The sequence below is a fragment of the Crocodylus porosus genome, unplaced genomic scaffold (genome assembly GCF_001723895.1).
Source record: "Crocodylus porosus isolate Cpor-Errol unplaced genomic scaffold, CroPor_comp1, whole genome shotgun sequence".
Classification (NCBI taxonomy): Eukaryota; Metazoa; Chordata; order Crocodylia; family Crocodylidae; genus Crocodylus; species Crocodylus porosus.
Window position 1 is genome coordinate 60,990,818 of NW_017728907.1, and position 17,053 is coordinate 61,007,870.

The 17,053-nt window shown below is 45.0% G+C and overlaps 1 protein-coding gene across 2 annotated transcripts in view; it reads left to right on the forward strand.

Moving 5' to 3' along the window:
• Window positions 1-2,202: 2,202 nt before the first annotated feature.
• Window positions 2,203-17,053, forward strand: part of DNAJC6 (DnaJ heat shock protein family (Hsp40) member C6) — a 95,507-nt gene continuing 80,656 nt past the window's right edge. For both annotated transcript variants that reach the window (XM_019531577.1, XM_019531579.1), the window contains exon 1: window positions 2,203-2,452. In XM_019531577.1, coding sequence (XP_019387122.1) covers window positions 2,431-2,452 — 22 coding nt within the window. In that variant the 5' untranslated portion in view covers window positions 2,203-2,430. The remainder of the gene's footprint in view (window positions 2,453-17,053) is intronic.

Below are 17,053 nucleotides of genomic sequence, written 5' to 3' on the forward strand. Positions count from 1 at the left end.
CCACACCAGTGGATTGGGGTAGGAGGCTAGGACCAGCCCCTCACCTGCAGCACTTTCCAAGTCCCCTGCCACGATCAGGGAGCTCTCTTCTGCCAACCTGGGGGACGTTGTCTCCACCCTGGCATCAGGCAGTCTCTAGGGGGCAGAGATGAATGTCCCAGTTCTGGCCAGAAGACAACTGGCTCCTGGCCCAGTGCTCCCTGTCAGCCCCCAGCCCTAGAGCTCCCCCTGGTGGTGGCAGGGGCCCATTGCAGGGCCCCAGGAAGCTAGAGCAATTTGCTACCATTAGCAGCAAAACTACTCGCACTGTCCGACACGTGTAGACACCTGCATGGGAACACTTACGTGTGAGTAGTTTACTGGTGAGCACACTGCTCCTGGATCTAATGCATGTGTAGACACACCAACAGTCTCTTCTCCTTTATGCTCCTCTGAGGTCCTGCTGGCAATAAACTCTTAAGGAAAGTATCCTGCCACTTTCCCACTGCCCTTTCTGGTCCTTAGTGAAACAAGGACCCTGGCATTTTTAGTGTCATCTAGACCTGCTCGAGAAAGGGTAGAGGATGCATTTAAAAAAAATGGGTCCTGTTCCCACTACTGCTTATACTTCTCTAGGGAACGTTTGGCTGTGTTTGTGTATGCATATGACCCTGTGAACATACTGAACCAGATTTTCAAGTGTTCAGTACTCACAGTTGGAGCCAAACTTTTAAAAAAGCTCCAATCAAGTTCCATTAAGCTACATCTGGTTAGAGTTTCAAGAGAATTTACCATTAAATGTGCTGACCTGTCTTGAAATGTGACTACCTATTTTTGTGCTGATTGGGAGCTGAAGCTTCTGAAATGTTAACTCTTTGAGTTTTATATAAATACTTGATTACAGTTAATCTCAAATTAATGTCACGGTCCTAATACTACTAAGAGTTAAAGAAAATCCCATATAGGGTGAGCAAGATTTGTTTTATTTTTGGAGTGGGGAGTCCAGATTTTATCATCCCTGCCACTGTGCAATTCCAAATAAGCAGCAAAAATTACAATGACAAAGCCTTCAGTGACCATGCAGATATGCATATGGATAGAGATGAACCCAGTCTGTTATCAAATACAAACAACTTTAATGAGTGACATTTAATATTTCATACTGGATTCCCCCAGTGATAGTACTAGGCCAATTTTAGTTAGAGCACTGGTTCATGTTCCGTTTACCCACATACTAATTAATTAAGGCTGGTTATCACCTTGGGAATACTTCTTCTGAGCTTCATATTCTGCAAATTGTGAACTGTTTCAAGAATTGTGGGTTCCCTGCACGGTGCTGCTAAACGTGCTGCTTGGATGTGTGCTGCAACACACCTTGAAGCATCCCCACATTGGCTTTTTAATCTGGGAAAGGTACAGTGATTAATTAGAGGACATAAATTAGCAGGAAAGTCCATTTATTTTACAGATGACTTTCTTGGGTTCTGGGAGGGGCAGTGTTATCACAGTTAGCGCTACAGTGGAAGTCATCAGCTCAACCCTTTTCTCTATTCCAGACTTCTTGTTTAAACTCCTTATTTAATTTAGCCAGCTATGGTTCCTTACTACACAGAGGTAGTTGTGAGGATAACTACATTAAAGGTTACGAGATATTCAAATACTATTGGAATGTAAGCTGTAGAAGTACCTTTAGTAGAACTGCCCATTGAATTTATTTAATAAGATCTTGCCCTGAAGAAACAACTCCTGGCTGATAATGCTGCTACAACTACAGCAGGACTGTGATAAGAATTTTTAATAAGCACCAGTGTTTACTGGACTTGTTAGCTGTAGCATTTATACAACTACTAGATAGACAGTCCTTCAAGTCCACTGCAATTTACTCTCTTTTTTTCCATAACAATGTTGGATTTACAGTGGCTGCTTAACACAAGAAGGAATCAGCATGGTTACAGCTTATAACAGCAAGTGTCGTTCCCAAGGGGAATGCCGAAAAATAGAAATGAATGTATCTGAATTTTTAATCCGTGGGCATGTCGTCTCGCTAATCAAACTTCCTTCCGATTTCCAAGTGCTCTGCTACTGAATACTGTCTTACCTATGCACTTCTTTCCCGCTGAATTTGGTCCAAGGGATTTTGATTTAAAACAAATAAACAAACTTGGTGCAGAATTGATTTAGGGGAAAATCCTTTGACTCCAGATCCTACTCCATGCCACATTTTAGGAAGTGTGTTATGTCTGCTTACATCCTCATCCTTCTCCGATTCTGTATAATCTCAACTATAACCCAGTACTATACACACTTAAATACAATTATTACACATCAGTCCCGGTGCTTGATGGACGTAGCCTCCGTGACCTATGACTGGCCGTGAATGACAAATCAAAAGTCAGTGTTTCACAAATCAGCTTGGGCTTCCTGCTGATCTGCAGCAAGAGGAAGAAGAGAATGAAGCAATCTGAAAATAAAGGTAAGGAAAAACTAAATGGAACTGTGTATAATGGAAAAAGAATAAGATGGTGCATAATTAAATACATGGTGCTGAGTAACCATTTTAAAAAAATGCATCCTGCATTCTGTATCTGTGATGCAAAAACCCCAGTTAAAGAAACCCACCGTTGTTATATAATATGCTGGAGGAAAGAGATTGCAGTGAACCCTGTTTTTATTTCAGTGCATCAAATATTGCTGTTTGATGGTAGGTTAAGATGTTGAATTTTATAAGTGGCAAGCTGTGCATTTAGCATCTGTATAACTGAAAAGCTATCCCCCTTTCCACATACCTAGAATATTGAGGCTAGATCGACTGAAGCTTTGCTTACATATCAAAACGTTTGTGTTTTTAATGAATGTTGTGTCATCATCTGAGCAGATTACCTTTAGTAAAGAAAAATAAGAGGATGTTTTCAAGTGTCAAGAATAATGATATGCTGTGATATCTGAGTGCATGTCTGCTTGCTATGGATATATAAATGAGGTATATGTTTAGGAATTATAAATATTATTATCAAATACAGGTACTCAGTCTTTTCAGAACACACGTTGTCAAACTGACCTTCAGAACGGTCTGTGCTGATATTCTGAGATCAATATAGCACTGTATTCCTTATGGGGAAAATGATGTTTCAGCTCAGAATAGAATGAATCTAAAATTTATATTAAAATACATTTGCCTTGTTGTTAAGACAGCCACAAACGAGGCTGTTCAGAGAGGTGAAAGCAGAGACAACAGCAGTGGTGGTAATGTCAATTGTTTTTCTGATGCTAAACTCCCATATCTGAGGGACATCTTGTGCACAGTATTATTTCTAGATTACTGAGACTTTTGAGCAGGAATTATTACTTCTTTTTGATGCATTTTGACCCATATTACTACACAGGCCCGTAGGAATGGAAAATAATAAACCTTTATTCACATTCCCAATTCGCATGAGGGCCTCCATCTTTTAAAATCCCCTCAACTGAGGGATTTCTCTTAGTCACAGTGTTGTTCAAGGGAAAAATAGCCCTCTGTGACTCCGTATCAAGTAATTTAGATGGCACAGACAGTATTAAGACAACATAGGCTGCACTATATTTAGCCAGCTGTGACACAGCTTGCTTGTTTGTAGTCCCAGAAATGTTAGCAGATGATATATGCAGCATTTCGGAGAAACTGTATGCCTTAAGGAGGAACCATATTTTGTCCTTGAATGCTGGTTTTCACTGAATGCTGTTGGTAGGGTAAGCTCCAGCATTTAATTGCCGACTGAACTAATCTGTTTCGCATACAGCTTTACCCTGCTGCAGATTAATCCTTGATGTAGCCAGATAGTGTAGGCCTCAAGCCTATGCTGTTGCCTGGTATATGTTTTTATTTCCTAGACTCTTTTGGCTAGAAACTTGTGTATTTTATATTAGGATTTGCTAAAATCCTATATGTTTTGAGGGACAATCTAGCACACTGGTAAATGCTTGTCAAAGCCAGTCAGTGCATTTTGATGGAGGAGAGAGAGAATTGCACTGAGATATACTGTTCAGAGCATTTCTGGATAGACTTTAAACAATCTGGTCCTACAGTCTAGGGATGGTTAAATAAATGATGATGCTTTCGGTATAATATTTGAAACAAGATCAGGACTTTGTTATGTAGGTTGCTGCATTTCTGTTTAGCAATGTCAGAGCATGTGTACTGTACAGAAGAATATACTATGGACATGACCAATGAGCCGATGATTCCTGAAGAGATACTGATCTTATGCTACAGTGCTCTGGAAGGGTTATGAAATGTACTGAACTAATGCTGAGGAATAGGGTGGCATAATTTCCATTCATTTTTAAAACGATGTGTAGATACTCTTTAATCCCTCTATCAGTGCATAAGTAGTTCAAATAAAAATACTGTAAATATTACTGTAGGAATGCTCATTATTATTACTAATGAATTCTTAATATTACAGAAGCATATAAAGGCACCGTCAGAGGCTGGGACTCAATTGGGCCCAGGCAATGTAGATACTGGTAACCAGAGGCGGTCCCTTCTCTGAAGAGTTTGCAGTTTAAGCAGATAAGAATTATAAAGGGTAGAAAAGAGACTGGATGAAAAAGCCCACCATACAGTTGGGCATGGCGGCACAGAGAGGTGAACTGAGTTGCACGGGCAGTTACAGGAAAGTTGCGGCAAAACTTGGAACTGTATCTGTAAGTGGGCCCAGAATTTTGTAAAGAGAGTGCAGGAGCACTGACTAGAGCCGGAGAGATGCCTGCATGCTTCGTTCTCAGCCTTCCCCCACCCAGGGCAGGAATATCATGCCATGGAATCAGCAGCCGGGGACTTTTGATTAAGTGCTGAAATCAGATAAGAATCCTTTCCGCTTCCTGCTTTCAGCACCCGCTCCCTTCCCCTCTGTGCTCAGCAGCACCTCCCCTCTGCTCCCCTCCCTTTCCCTGGCCTTCCCTTTGGCTATCCCCACTCCAGAGCCTCTCTTGCCCTACTCCAGCTCTAGAGCTCCCCCTGCTCCTGGGTCAGCTGGGGGCAGTGAATGGGAGGGGAAGAGATGCTGCTGAGCACAGAGGGGAATGGGATGGGAATTCTTACTTGCCTCAGGGACCTAAAGGCTAAGTGCAGACAGTCAAAAAGCCCGAGGCTGAATCAATTCAATCTTTGCAGGTTAGTCTAAGCTGTGTGAATTAAACTGATAAGCAAGTGACCAGACATTCACTTTTGATTCCAGAAATGCAGCCACATGCCTGCAGTGACCCAGACCAGAAGCCAGGGGGAAGGTGCTAGAGCACACCTCCCTGCTCAGCTGGAGCAGACAGCTTGGGCCAAGACTAGCTCACCCATCCAGCAAGAGCAGGGGTGTGTGTGTGTGTGTGAGGGAGAGGTGCAAGGCATCTTGGGATGCTGGGGGACTGTGAGTTAACTTGACTCTGGAGGGGTTCTGGGACAGAAGTTCAATAAACTGATTTAACCAAAATCAGTTAAGTCTGATAGTATATCCATCCAGGTTTATCTTAAATCAGTTTCAGTCATTTTGAAAGCAGTTTATGTGCACTGAAAGTCTGTTGTGTTACAGATTTGAACTTACACTGATTTATGTGTAATTTCTGTCCCTAGCCAAAAAGTCCCGGCTGCCACTTCTGCACCATGGTCTGAAAAGGGGATGTGACCGTGTCACTACAACCCCTTTGGATACACTCAAGAATGGATCCATATCTGCAACTGCCTTTATTTGACAGAAATTGAATTTTCAGTTGAACAAGTGTCTGTTTTCTGGGGGAAATTAAGATTCTCTTTTCTGTCAAAAGACAGACAAGTACTGTCTGTCTGAAATAAGAAATTGGTTGAAGTTTTTATTTTCTTGAATTTTTGCCATGACATTTTTTTTAATAGTAAAAACAAATATATTTTCCATGTGGTAAAAAAAGAATCCTTGATAAAAAGGACATGTGGTAGGGCCATATTTTTCTGACTTTAGATCAGTGCCTTAAAGTACAAGATTGTTTTCCTTTCTAATCATCAGGGATCTGGGTTTTCCATTTCTCACAGAAAAACAGAAAATCATGGCTTTCCCCATTTTATCAGAGAAAAAATGGATTTTGCCTTTTAGCAGACAAACCCATGGATTTCCCCTTTTTGTACAGAGCTCTGCAGACTGGCAGACTTCCAGACTGCAAAAGCTGATTGCAAAAGGGGCAGGAAACCCCCAGCCCTGCCCGGAGGGGGAGGGAGATCAGGCAAAGGGTGGGACCTGAGGCTCTCAGTCAGCCACGGCTCAGCTCAGGCTCACTTTTCATGCCTGAAGCCTGTGAGATAAGTGGGGCTTGCACGGACCTGGGGCCCCCCTCCGGCAGGGCTGAGGGGTTGCGGATTGTGGCTGGGGGGGACCAGGAGCTGGCACTGCCCCCGCCCCAACCTGAGCTTGCAGCAGCAGTAGGGGAGCCGGCTCTGTGCTCCTTCTGCTGCAGCAGCCGCTGCCTTCGGTTGGGGGAAGGAAGCTGTGGACCTGGCCCCATAGCCTGGGCAGCTGTGGGCCCCCTCCGGCAGGGCTAGGGGTGGGGGCCAAGGGGCACAAGCAGGGTGAGGCAGCTGTTGTGGGGAGGGTGAGGGGCATGAGCAGGGCTGGGGTCTTTGGAGGGGGAAGTGAGGGGCACCAGCAGGTCTGGGGGGGACTGTGAAGGGGAAGTGAGGGGCATCAGCAGAGCTGGGGGGGCTTTGGGGGGCAGTGAGGAGGACGAGCAGGGTGTGGGGGGCTGTGGGGGGTCTTTAATTTTAATAACGGATTTTGGAGTTTTTATCACAGAATTTGCAGTTTTTTTCAATCTGGGAAAACCAGGATCCCTGCTAATAATCTATTAATTCTGTCCACAGTTATCAGTACTGAAGTCATGGTGACCTTAAAAATATACCCCTGACAGTTTCTGCCATTACAAACTCATTTGCTATTCTACAGGGGTTGCAGCAACATCTCATCTGAGTTCCTGCTGGTGTTTGTGGCAGTCAGTATTGAGTTCTCGAGGGCATACTCAGGCCACCAAACAGAGCATCATCTCAGTTCTGTGGGCAGCTCTACAGGCTTCAAACTGAAACAGGGTATTTTCCAAGTGACTTAACTCCTGGGGCTAGGAGAGTTTCACCTCGAGTCCTGGCTTCCTGATTCATAGTTGCATGTGGCTTGAATCTGATTTGGAGATCTGGCAACAACCAGGGAATGAAGGTGTATTAAAGGGGGGAGGAGCAGTTTTGCAGCCTGACCTTGTTCTGCTCTCGACTAAAACAAGATCGCATGATCCTGTGTTAAAGCTGGTAACTGATAATGCTGCAAGTTTAGAGCAACAACATTTTTGCAAGCACATATAAATCAGGTAATGTGAAAGATGCAGTCCTTTGTGGGCACCAATCCAGAAAGCCTGGTGCTTAACTTAAATGCCATTGGATTTCTCAGGGTAAGAGGGTTAGGTATCCATATGAGTATTTGGGTATGTATTTGTAGGATTGGGACCTTAAATTGCAAGCTATATTGTTCATGATCATTTAAAACCTGTCTCCACTATAGCTAAGTGAATCATAGCTATCCTTTGGGTAAGTCTGAGTGATCATAAATGTAAATATTTTTCATCCTAACTGAGACCAAAAAATGAGACATGCATTTTTGTATGGAGTGTGAGATTTTCTGAGAGTCAAGCTTTTTAGCCATCCCTAACTGTTACATGCTTAGGGAAAGGCATAGACAAACTCTGTGGCTCAGGAAAAATTTAACCGTATTATTCAACTGGATACATGTGACTGCATCTCTGTGAGGGGTGGAAGGCTGCAAGTCCCTTCTGCTGTAGAGTCTGCTGTTGAGGTCTTTTTATTAAGACCCTTTAATACATCTAGGAATACATTCCAGGACAGGTGACAAGGTGCACTCTTATAAGCCACAAAAAAGTCAATTAAGCACCAGCAACAAGCTCAACCTACAACAAAACAGAGGAAGATGCGGGGCTTGGTTCACTTTATACTGAAGTCCTCTTACTCCAGCATGGCAGTATAAAGGGCTCTTAGAGAGTGCACTCTAACATCCTTTATGCTACCAGAATGATGTAAAGGAGCCTTAGTGGAAATGAGTCAGGCCCATGGTCCTTCCGTGACAGAATATGTGATCTAAATCATGATATTCGTCATCACACACTTCCCATTTCAATGAACTCAAAGGTTTATTCATTTGAATCATGCATGTGTTATTCTTCCGTAACTACAATATGCCTGCATATTGACCAGTAATGTAACTGGGCTTGGGCGAGCAGGGCATCACTCATGGGAAACAACTTAGTAGGGGGCACCAAAATAATGATGTCTCCAGGGATTTTATGTCCTGGCAGCAGTAGCAGCAGTCCCACACTGCTGTTGTTGCAGTAACAGCTGGAAGAGGAGCTGAGTATGTGGTTGCCCAAGAAGCCTGACTCCTCTCAGGAAAAGGGCTGTTACCTGAAATGGATAACAGGTCCACCTGAAATGGAACACAGGTCCATCATCTTACACACCCCCAGCAAAAATAGAAGTTGGTACCTATGGAGCTAGATGCAAAGACATTGTACTGCTGCTGTAGTAGGAACAACTTGTTGTAGCAGTAGCAACCGGGGACTTTTTTGAGTCCCCTCTGGCACTCAGCAGCATCTCCCCTCTTCTTCCCTCAGTGCTCTGGCAAGGTTTGCCTAAGGAGCCTGATAGTTATGCCTCTGACATTGACAGCAATAACCTGCATGTAAGAAAGAAGTGTCCAGTTAAACAACTCACTTGGAGATACTGAAGAGAACAGTAGCAGTTTAGAACCAGAATTCTGTCCATGAGGATAGAGGTGCATGGTGAGGTGCATGTGGTGAGCGCTAAGGTAACAAACTCTTTGAGGTTGGAACCAACTTTTTAATCTGTTTTGTCCAGTGCCTAGCCTAGTGGGGTTCTGGTCCTCAACTGGGGCTCCTTTGTGCTTTTCAATACAAATAATAATCCTAAAAGGCAGTGGTAAAAGCTTCGTGGAGAAAAAAAAAGAAAATTGTAATGTTCCTACAGATCACAGGAAAGCAGGGCTGGAAGAAACTATGTGAGATCATTGAGTCCAGGGCCCTACTCATGGCAGGAATATTCCTGACTAAACCATCCCATCCAAGTGTCTATCTAACCTGCTATTGAAAATTTCCAGGGATGGACATTCCACAGCTTCTCTAAGTATTCTATTCCAATGCCTGACCACTATTAACATTTAAGGCCCCATTTCTGTATGCTTAACCCCTGGAGGACTTGCCTGCCTGCCTACCTGCCAAGTCAAGGGGGTTTATGTGAGCACAAAGAAGCACCCTCACGTATCACAGCCTTGTTGGCACTGGATTTATGACCCAGATACCTTGTTCTAGGCAGACCCAGACCCTCAGACTGACCACAACCTGTCCATTTGAAAATAGGCAACATTTTATTAATATAGCAGATAAGAATAATTCAGGCAAGGCAAACAAAATAACCTACCCCAATTCTATATTTACCAGTCTAGAGCAGTTACACAGGGAAAGTACACAAGCTTCACCCTGAGGTTCTTTCTTGAATGCCAGATGTCAACAGCCTGGGGGTTGAGAACTGAAGACCCCCTCCCCTCCCCCCCAGTGGGTGGGTGAGATGGGCTGGTGATGTGCCTTCTGTCCATGGTGGCCACACATTCCCCTCTCAGGGACCCTTTGTTGCTTTGAAAATCCTTTCTTTTGTATCTTTTGTCCCCTCTGTTGACTCTTCACTCCCAGGTATTGTTGATTGGTTTCCCTGTCATCATGCTGTCCATGTTCTGTCCTGTCAGCATATTTCTTTGTTCCAACAAAGCCATCACATGCACACATCTTAATATGGTTATTTAGTGGTCCTCCTAATTTGGTCTCTTCACCAAAATTGGAAATTCCAGGGACAGTGCAGTTGGGCACTGTGACCCAATGCTATCTTATCTCATGTTGTGGAATGGAGTGGTACATGTCTTCAGTTTCACAGCCTGTGTACGCCAGCTTGTCTGTTGGCCTCAGACACTGTATCTGTTGGTTCCAGACACAGTGGGCCTTGAGGGAAACTTTGTCACAAACAGGCTTTTTGAAACCAATTAACAACCCTTGCCATTCCCTTGGATCATTGTTATAATATAATATCTATTTTACTTACAAGTTAATTCCCAAAAGTGCAAACCTCTAAAAATAATTTTATAGCCCTCAAGAATCAGAGCTTGGAGACCGTTGAAACAGAATATGTTCAAAAAGGGACTGAAAAGTTCTGCTTTGCTATATTCCCTGCTAAGGCAGTTTTATTTGTATTTCACTCTTCCACTGTGGTTCTGGTGCTCTGTATGGCTTGTAAATTTGGCAGGTAATTTCCAAAGTCAAAGGAAACAAACCACCCAATTTTATTGGAATTTTTATGGTAATCATATCTACTTCTGACCAAAATCAGAAACTTTTTCCAAAATCATCTTCACACAACCTAACCATTGGAGGCTAGACCAACATGATGAAGCTTCTTTAAATGTGACCTGCCTCTTGTGGGAAACTACAGTGACTTTAACCACTGATTTTTTTGATGCTGGGAGTATGATGAGCCAGAAGGTCAATAAATAACTGTTTCACATCTGCTTCATCCCTATATGAGAGAAAAGAAGGAGATCTGGGACAAACAGGAGGAAACATGAGAGAAGGAAAATGCCTGCTAATTGGAGTATTAGAGGCTAGTTTGGAAGCAAAGGAAAATTTTGGCTGCCTATACAAATGCTCAGGGGTGATGGTGGGGGAACATTTTAATTAGAGCGGGTCCTAAAGAGTCTCTCTAATTAAAATGCCTCACCGTCATGTGTATCAAGGCCCTACCTGTTTAAAAATGGCTGCAGGACTCTTTAAACCTCATTTGATGAGGCTTAGATAAAATGCCTCTGAAGCCATTAAAAAATGTTCAGGTTCTTATACAGGTGAGTGTGCGGCCATGCTGGAGTGTTCTAACTAGAATGCAAATCGGCACGTGTTTAACCAACCTGAAGGAAAACATGGTTTAGCAGATGGGTGTAAGACAAATGCACACAATTAGTGGACATAGTCTCCACTGCCATCTCCCTCCTGCCCCATCTCTAGTTGCTACTGCTTGTTCTGTTTTGCTTTTAAAGTGTCCTAGTAAGTTTGTTGTCTTTTATTCTGTTGCTTGCTTTGGAGATTAGAGGGATGTAGACTCTTGGGCCATTCCTGTTACACTTTTTGAACCAGGTTTAATCATCTCTGGTTTACTGGATAATTAGCATTGGAAAGAGTTATGCAAAATAAATGAAGTGAATGAGGCAGAGAAGGTGATGAAACAGAAGGATGAGGAAGACTTTTTTTTTTCATACACTCATGGATATTGTTTCATTGTTATCACAGCCTGAGAGGTACAATGGGGCAATAAAATGGACCATAGGTTTTCTTTTCCCAGTACGCTGTTGAGTGACTGGAACTCTTTTTGCTCTTGTTTCCCTTTTAACCTCATGCTTGTTTAGATTGCACTCTAGCACAATGAGTTCCTGATCTCAGTTGGGATCTCAAGGGGATATGATGACACAAATAAAAATAGGCAAAATATGCGCAATTGTTGCTTTCTAATGAAAGGAGGAGGATGGGGGACTTGATGAAACAAGAATCTGCAATATGGCAAATGCTATATTCCATTTCTCCTCCAAGTTTCCATAAAAAGTATTTAGGAAATTTAAGTGTTCATTCCTCCTCAATATGATCATAGCTAACCGAGAACAGATGGCCTCATTTGTTTGTGTAGGTATTGAGCATTAAAGCCAGTGATCTCTGTACCTCTGAAAACCAGGCCAGCAGGGTTTTGGCCACACAGTATTGATTATGTCAAATTATATTTGAATAGGATTTGAATGAATTAGTTGACCAAACATTTCATGTACATGCTAAAGGAGAGCCGTTGTGTCCTTAGCTTTTAAGCTTTTCTGAAAAAGCAATGGCTTTTTTTAAAGTTAAAAATAGATTGTATTTATATTTTAAATATTTGTCTGCTAAATCTACAAAAAATTGTTTTAGTTTATTTTTGGGTCACGCGCTGAACACCAAAGCATTAGGAAGTGAAACTGTCCATTAGGCATTTTTATATGCGTTTCCAATGCGGCAGCGGGTGCTTTTAATTAGTGAGCTGCGCTATTTAAAAGCACTTGCATATTATGTGCATCAGCAACACAGCACATGCCCACACTGAGAAAATGGCAGTGGGGTTTTACTTCATGTTTTACTTTAAAGTGTACCACTGCCATTTTTTCAGCGCAGAGATATGCTGTACTGCTGATACACCTGACACATGAGGCTGTCAGAGCGCATCAATTTATGTGCTCCAGCAGACTTGATTAACTGAGTCTGCTCCAATGTGCTGGATTTCCAGCGCATCAGAGCAGGCTCCCTGCATGAGCATAAGTGCCCGTCATGACTCATTTGCTAATATTTCTAGAAAAAACAATCTGACTCCTTTGTCCATATTGTTTCTCCTCACCACTTTTCTTTGCAAATGATTCTGTGTTAAAAAGTGCACCCCAAAAGCTATATTTTGGGATAGCTTGTTTATTTCTGACATTTTTGATGCAACTGTTTTAGATGCACTCCAAAAACCTGCTAACACAATATGCAGCTATTTTTTTACCTACCCACAGCTTGGATACTTAAACCTGATCACTCGCTCCTGCAGAATACTGAGATGAAGAACTAAGTTAAAAAAAAGTTACCTTGGGATTTTCTAAAGCAGGGAATATTGGCCTAACTTCACTCCAATTTAAATCATTGGCAGAACTTGCCTCTCTTCAGGTGAATGCGAAAAGCTTCGGGAAGTCTCACTGTAATGCAACTTACCTGATGGTTAGGGGTACACTGTAACATACATCTTAGAGATGTGCAAAGAGACCAAAGAAAGTTAAGGCCCAGATATTTAAAGGGATTTAGGCACTTGCCTCCCACTGAATGGGAGGCTGGGACTCAGCGGTGGCAGTAGCGACAGCGACAGTCCCTCGGAGTTGAGGGTGACGTCCATCAAGCTTGATGAGTCCTAAGGTGACTGAGGAGCCCAATTCTGGATACAACACATTCTTCGGCAATGGGGGCATGTTTTGTATTTTTGGGGGCACCTTTTCTAGCTCCCTCCCCATTGAGGTAAGCAGAGGGTATCCTATAAAGGACTTCTCAGTCGTGGAAGGACACCCCTGTCCCAACACCTGTTACGCATCCACCACTTGTGTGCAGATACTTGGCTGGGGGCCTCCAGGTATCACAGCCCTGACCCTGTTGCCAATCCTCCATCACCACAAGGCTTTTGGACCTGATGGAAGCCTGCGCATGGCATGTTTAGTGTGGGGACTCCAGTGCAGTTGGGCCCACAAGGCCTTGGCGGCTGGTGGCCAGGTTCAGTGGCATGGTGAGCCGGGACGACTGGGGTCACTTCTCCATTGGAGCCTTCTTCCACTTTCACAGCCATCGGGGGCTGCAGCCTTGCTCTGCTGTTGAAGACTTCTTGAATCATTTTTGTCTGAAACCTCTCCCTTGACCTTGCTGCCATGGGTGGCCCTACCAGGAGTGTGAGCTGCAGACGGCATTGCTCTTGAGGTCATTGGAACACATAAGCCTCTCCACCATGACAAGGTGATGATCCTTGGAGAGAAGAGGCTGGGACTAAATGATACTTGAATACCTTTGAGAATCTGGGTCTAAATAACTTGACCAAGAAGTCACAGTTGGTAAAGAAAACCCAGATATTCTGTCACAAAGTCTTTCTAGTTAGACCAGGAAACCACACAGCAGTTCAAATAATATTTTAACAAGATTAAAATACAATTAAAAGTCTCAGCTGAACAAACCAGTTAATGTGACCTAATACCAAAAAAAGGGGGGGAAAACGGGTGGGAAAGAAGCTAATAATTCCGATGCCAAAACCTGTCACGCTAAATGTCTCTGCAAACAAAAGTTTTGAGAATCTTTTCTAGTAGGAAGTAGGGCAGGAAGTTGAGAAATTAATGACAAGGGGGGAAAATAACACATTTGAACCCTCAACAGCAGGAGCAGGCAGAGTCCAGCCCACGGGTCAGATCCAGCCAGCAGTGGCCTCCATTTCCTAGCAGCCTCTGCCCGCGTGGCTGGGGCTGGTTTCCATGGAGACCCCAACAGCAGCCATGCTGTGATAGTGTGGGGCCAGGGTTTCCACGGAGACTGGCCCCAGCAGCGCTAGAAGGCAGCAGTGGTACCAGCCTCTTCCTGGTGTGGGGACGGGGGGAGGGCCGTGCTGTGGGCAGGAGAAGGGCAGGCTCAGCTGCTGCTGTCTATGTGGGGCAGACAGTGGTGGTGGTGTCACTGGGAGAGGTGGCTATGGAGAGCTATGGGGAATTTCGGAGTGGCTATAGCTCCCCCAAGCTTCCCCCCACCAGGCATGCAGTAGGGCTTGGAGCTGCTCCAGAGCCCAGCAGGGATTTTGTGGCGATGACAGCATGATCCAGAGCCAGGGCAGAGCTGCGATCTGCAGTCTGCATGTCCGGGCAGGGGTGGGCAGGCAGGGGATCGTGGCTCTGCCCTGGCTCCAGCCCACGCTGTCATTGGTGCAGGGAGCCCAGTGGGGCAAAGCTGCCATCTGCTGCCTGCATGTCCCTGCCCAGAGCATAAAGGCTGCAGATTGTGGCTCTGTCCTGGCTCTGGATCATGCTGTCATTTCCACAAGATCCCAGTTGGGTTCCAGAGCAGCTCTGCACCCTGCCACGTGCCCTACCAGCACTGCTGGGGCTGGTCTCCACAGAAAGCCAGCCTTGCGCTATCACAGCGCGGCTGCTGCTGGGGTCTCCATGGGAACCAGCCTCAGTCACACTGCTGGGAAATGGAGTCTGGCTGCCAGCTGGATCTGCCATTTTGCCCACCTCTGCTCTATGGTGGAATTATGAGCATGTCCTGACTCAATGTGAGAACACAAGGTACTGTTTAAGTGAAGACAAAAATTGGGATAAGGCTCAAAGAGAAGGCCTCTGCTGATAAGGGAAAGGAACAGCATTTCAGATCAGAAGTAATATTTTCAAGTTTCAGAATTTACTTGTGAAATTAGGTCTTTTCATGAGTCATCTTTGCATAGAAGTAAAGGTTTCCACAATTATTTGATAAATAGTTTAGGAAAACATTGCCAGCTGCAGATAACTTGTGAACTCCTTGCCGAAGTTCTTGCTGAGTATTCATGCTGTGAAGCTGGTCACTTAAGTCATGTGCTATTGATTCTACTCTCTGTCTGAATCGCTGACTTATACACTGCTTTCAAGACAGTTGCATACAAGTTCTGGAGCAAGTCTTTGCTTAGTTTTAAATATTAGGGGTGCACTGATAGAGGTTGTTGGGGCTGATACTGATAGCCTATATTTAAGGAGATATACCAGCCGATACCAATCCGATTTCCAATACAGCTGCCTCCAACTGGTAAGTCCGGTGTGGTGGAAGGGGAGGTGGAGAGGGAAGGGCTGATCAATGCCCCCCGCAGTGAGGGAGGGGGCAGGAGCAGGCACTGCCAAGGTTAGATGGGGGGGCTGGAGCTGCGGCTTGTGGTGGGGGGCAGCTCCCACTGCTGCTTGCACCCTGAAATGGCATGGCAGGTGGGGCATGTGTCCCTGGATCTGCACAGGGCTGGGGGCAGGCTGCAGCTGGGGCTGCATGGGGTTTTTTTTGGTAGGGACTGGGCTCAGAGAAGGCACTGGTGGTGCTGGGAGAATGCTGCATCCACCCCAAATTTCACCACTGCTCTGTTCCCAGCACTGCCACTGCCATCTACTCAGTGCAGCCCCGGCTCTACTTCTTGCCTCCACGAATGCGCCAGGAAAAAACGGGGTGTGCCAGGTGGCTGGTGGCAGTGGCACTGGGAGTGGAGCAGCGGCAAACTTTGGGGTGGATGCAGCATCCTCCCGGCGCCACCGGCGCCTGCTCCAAGCCCAGCCCCTGCTGAGAAGAACCCTATGCAGCCCTGGCTGTAGCTCGGCCCCTGCCCCATGCAGATCTGGGGGCACACCCCCACTTGTGCCTTCCTGTTGTGCAAGCAGTGGCGGGAGCTGCCCCCCCACAAGTTGCAGCTCTACCCCCCGCCTTGCCTGGGCAGTGCTTGCCCCTGCTCCCTACCTCACCGTGGGGGCTGTTGATCTGCTCCCCCATGCCCCTTCCCTCCCCCCTCCCCTTCCACACCACACGGGACTTACTAGCTGAAGGCATCTCTCTACGCTGTTGGCTCTGCTCCTCGCTGTCTGAGGGGTGTGCTGTGGCTGTGCACAGTACAGGCATTTATCAGCCAAATTATTGGTCCCATCAAGCCAATATCCAATACAGCCCGTTTTCTTTATATTGGTACTGATCCAATATCAGACCGATGTATCGGTGCACCTCTACTAAATATTCTTATTAAAATCTTGCTTATACAAATGTGAAAAGCTAATAAAGACATAAATACCCATATGCAAGAGAATCCATGTCTTTTGACTGAACAAAGTTTTTTTGTGAATATTTTTGCATCTCTAAGTATGAGCAGGTTTTTAATATTCTTGTTTTAAGGACAATGGGGGCATGTCCTGACAAGCAAACGCATGTGGTTTGCAGTGTTACAAACCACACACAGAGCATGTGCACCTGTTTACTGTGCTGCAGATTTGCAGCACAGCACCAGAATTTGACACCGCAAGATCCCAGTGTTTAAAAAAAACTGCCACAAAAAACAGTATGGCAGCAGTGTGTACCACCAGAAACAGATCCTGGGCAGTCAGAGCTAGCTGCCGGCCAGGCTTCAAGTGGCTGGATTGTTGCTGCTGCTCCCCCAGAAGGACCTGAGATAAGGCTGCTGGGGACAGCACAGATGCTGGCCTCAGCCTCCCCTACCCTACCTGGGACAATTAGTCCTAAACCAAGCCCACATGCAGAGGCATGTGCAGTGGCAAAAAGCAGTGGCATAAATTTGTGCTATGGTAATTGCATGCCCCTGCATGTGGGGATGAACCCTAAATGTTCAAGTCTTCATCTGATACGGGAAAATAAATGTTTAATAGCTGAACCAAATGCTGTA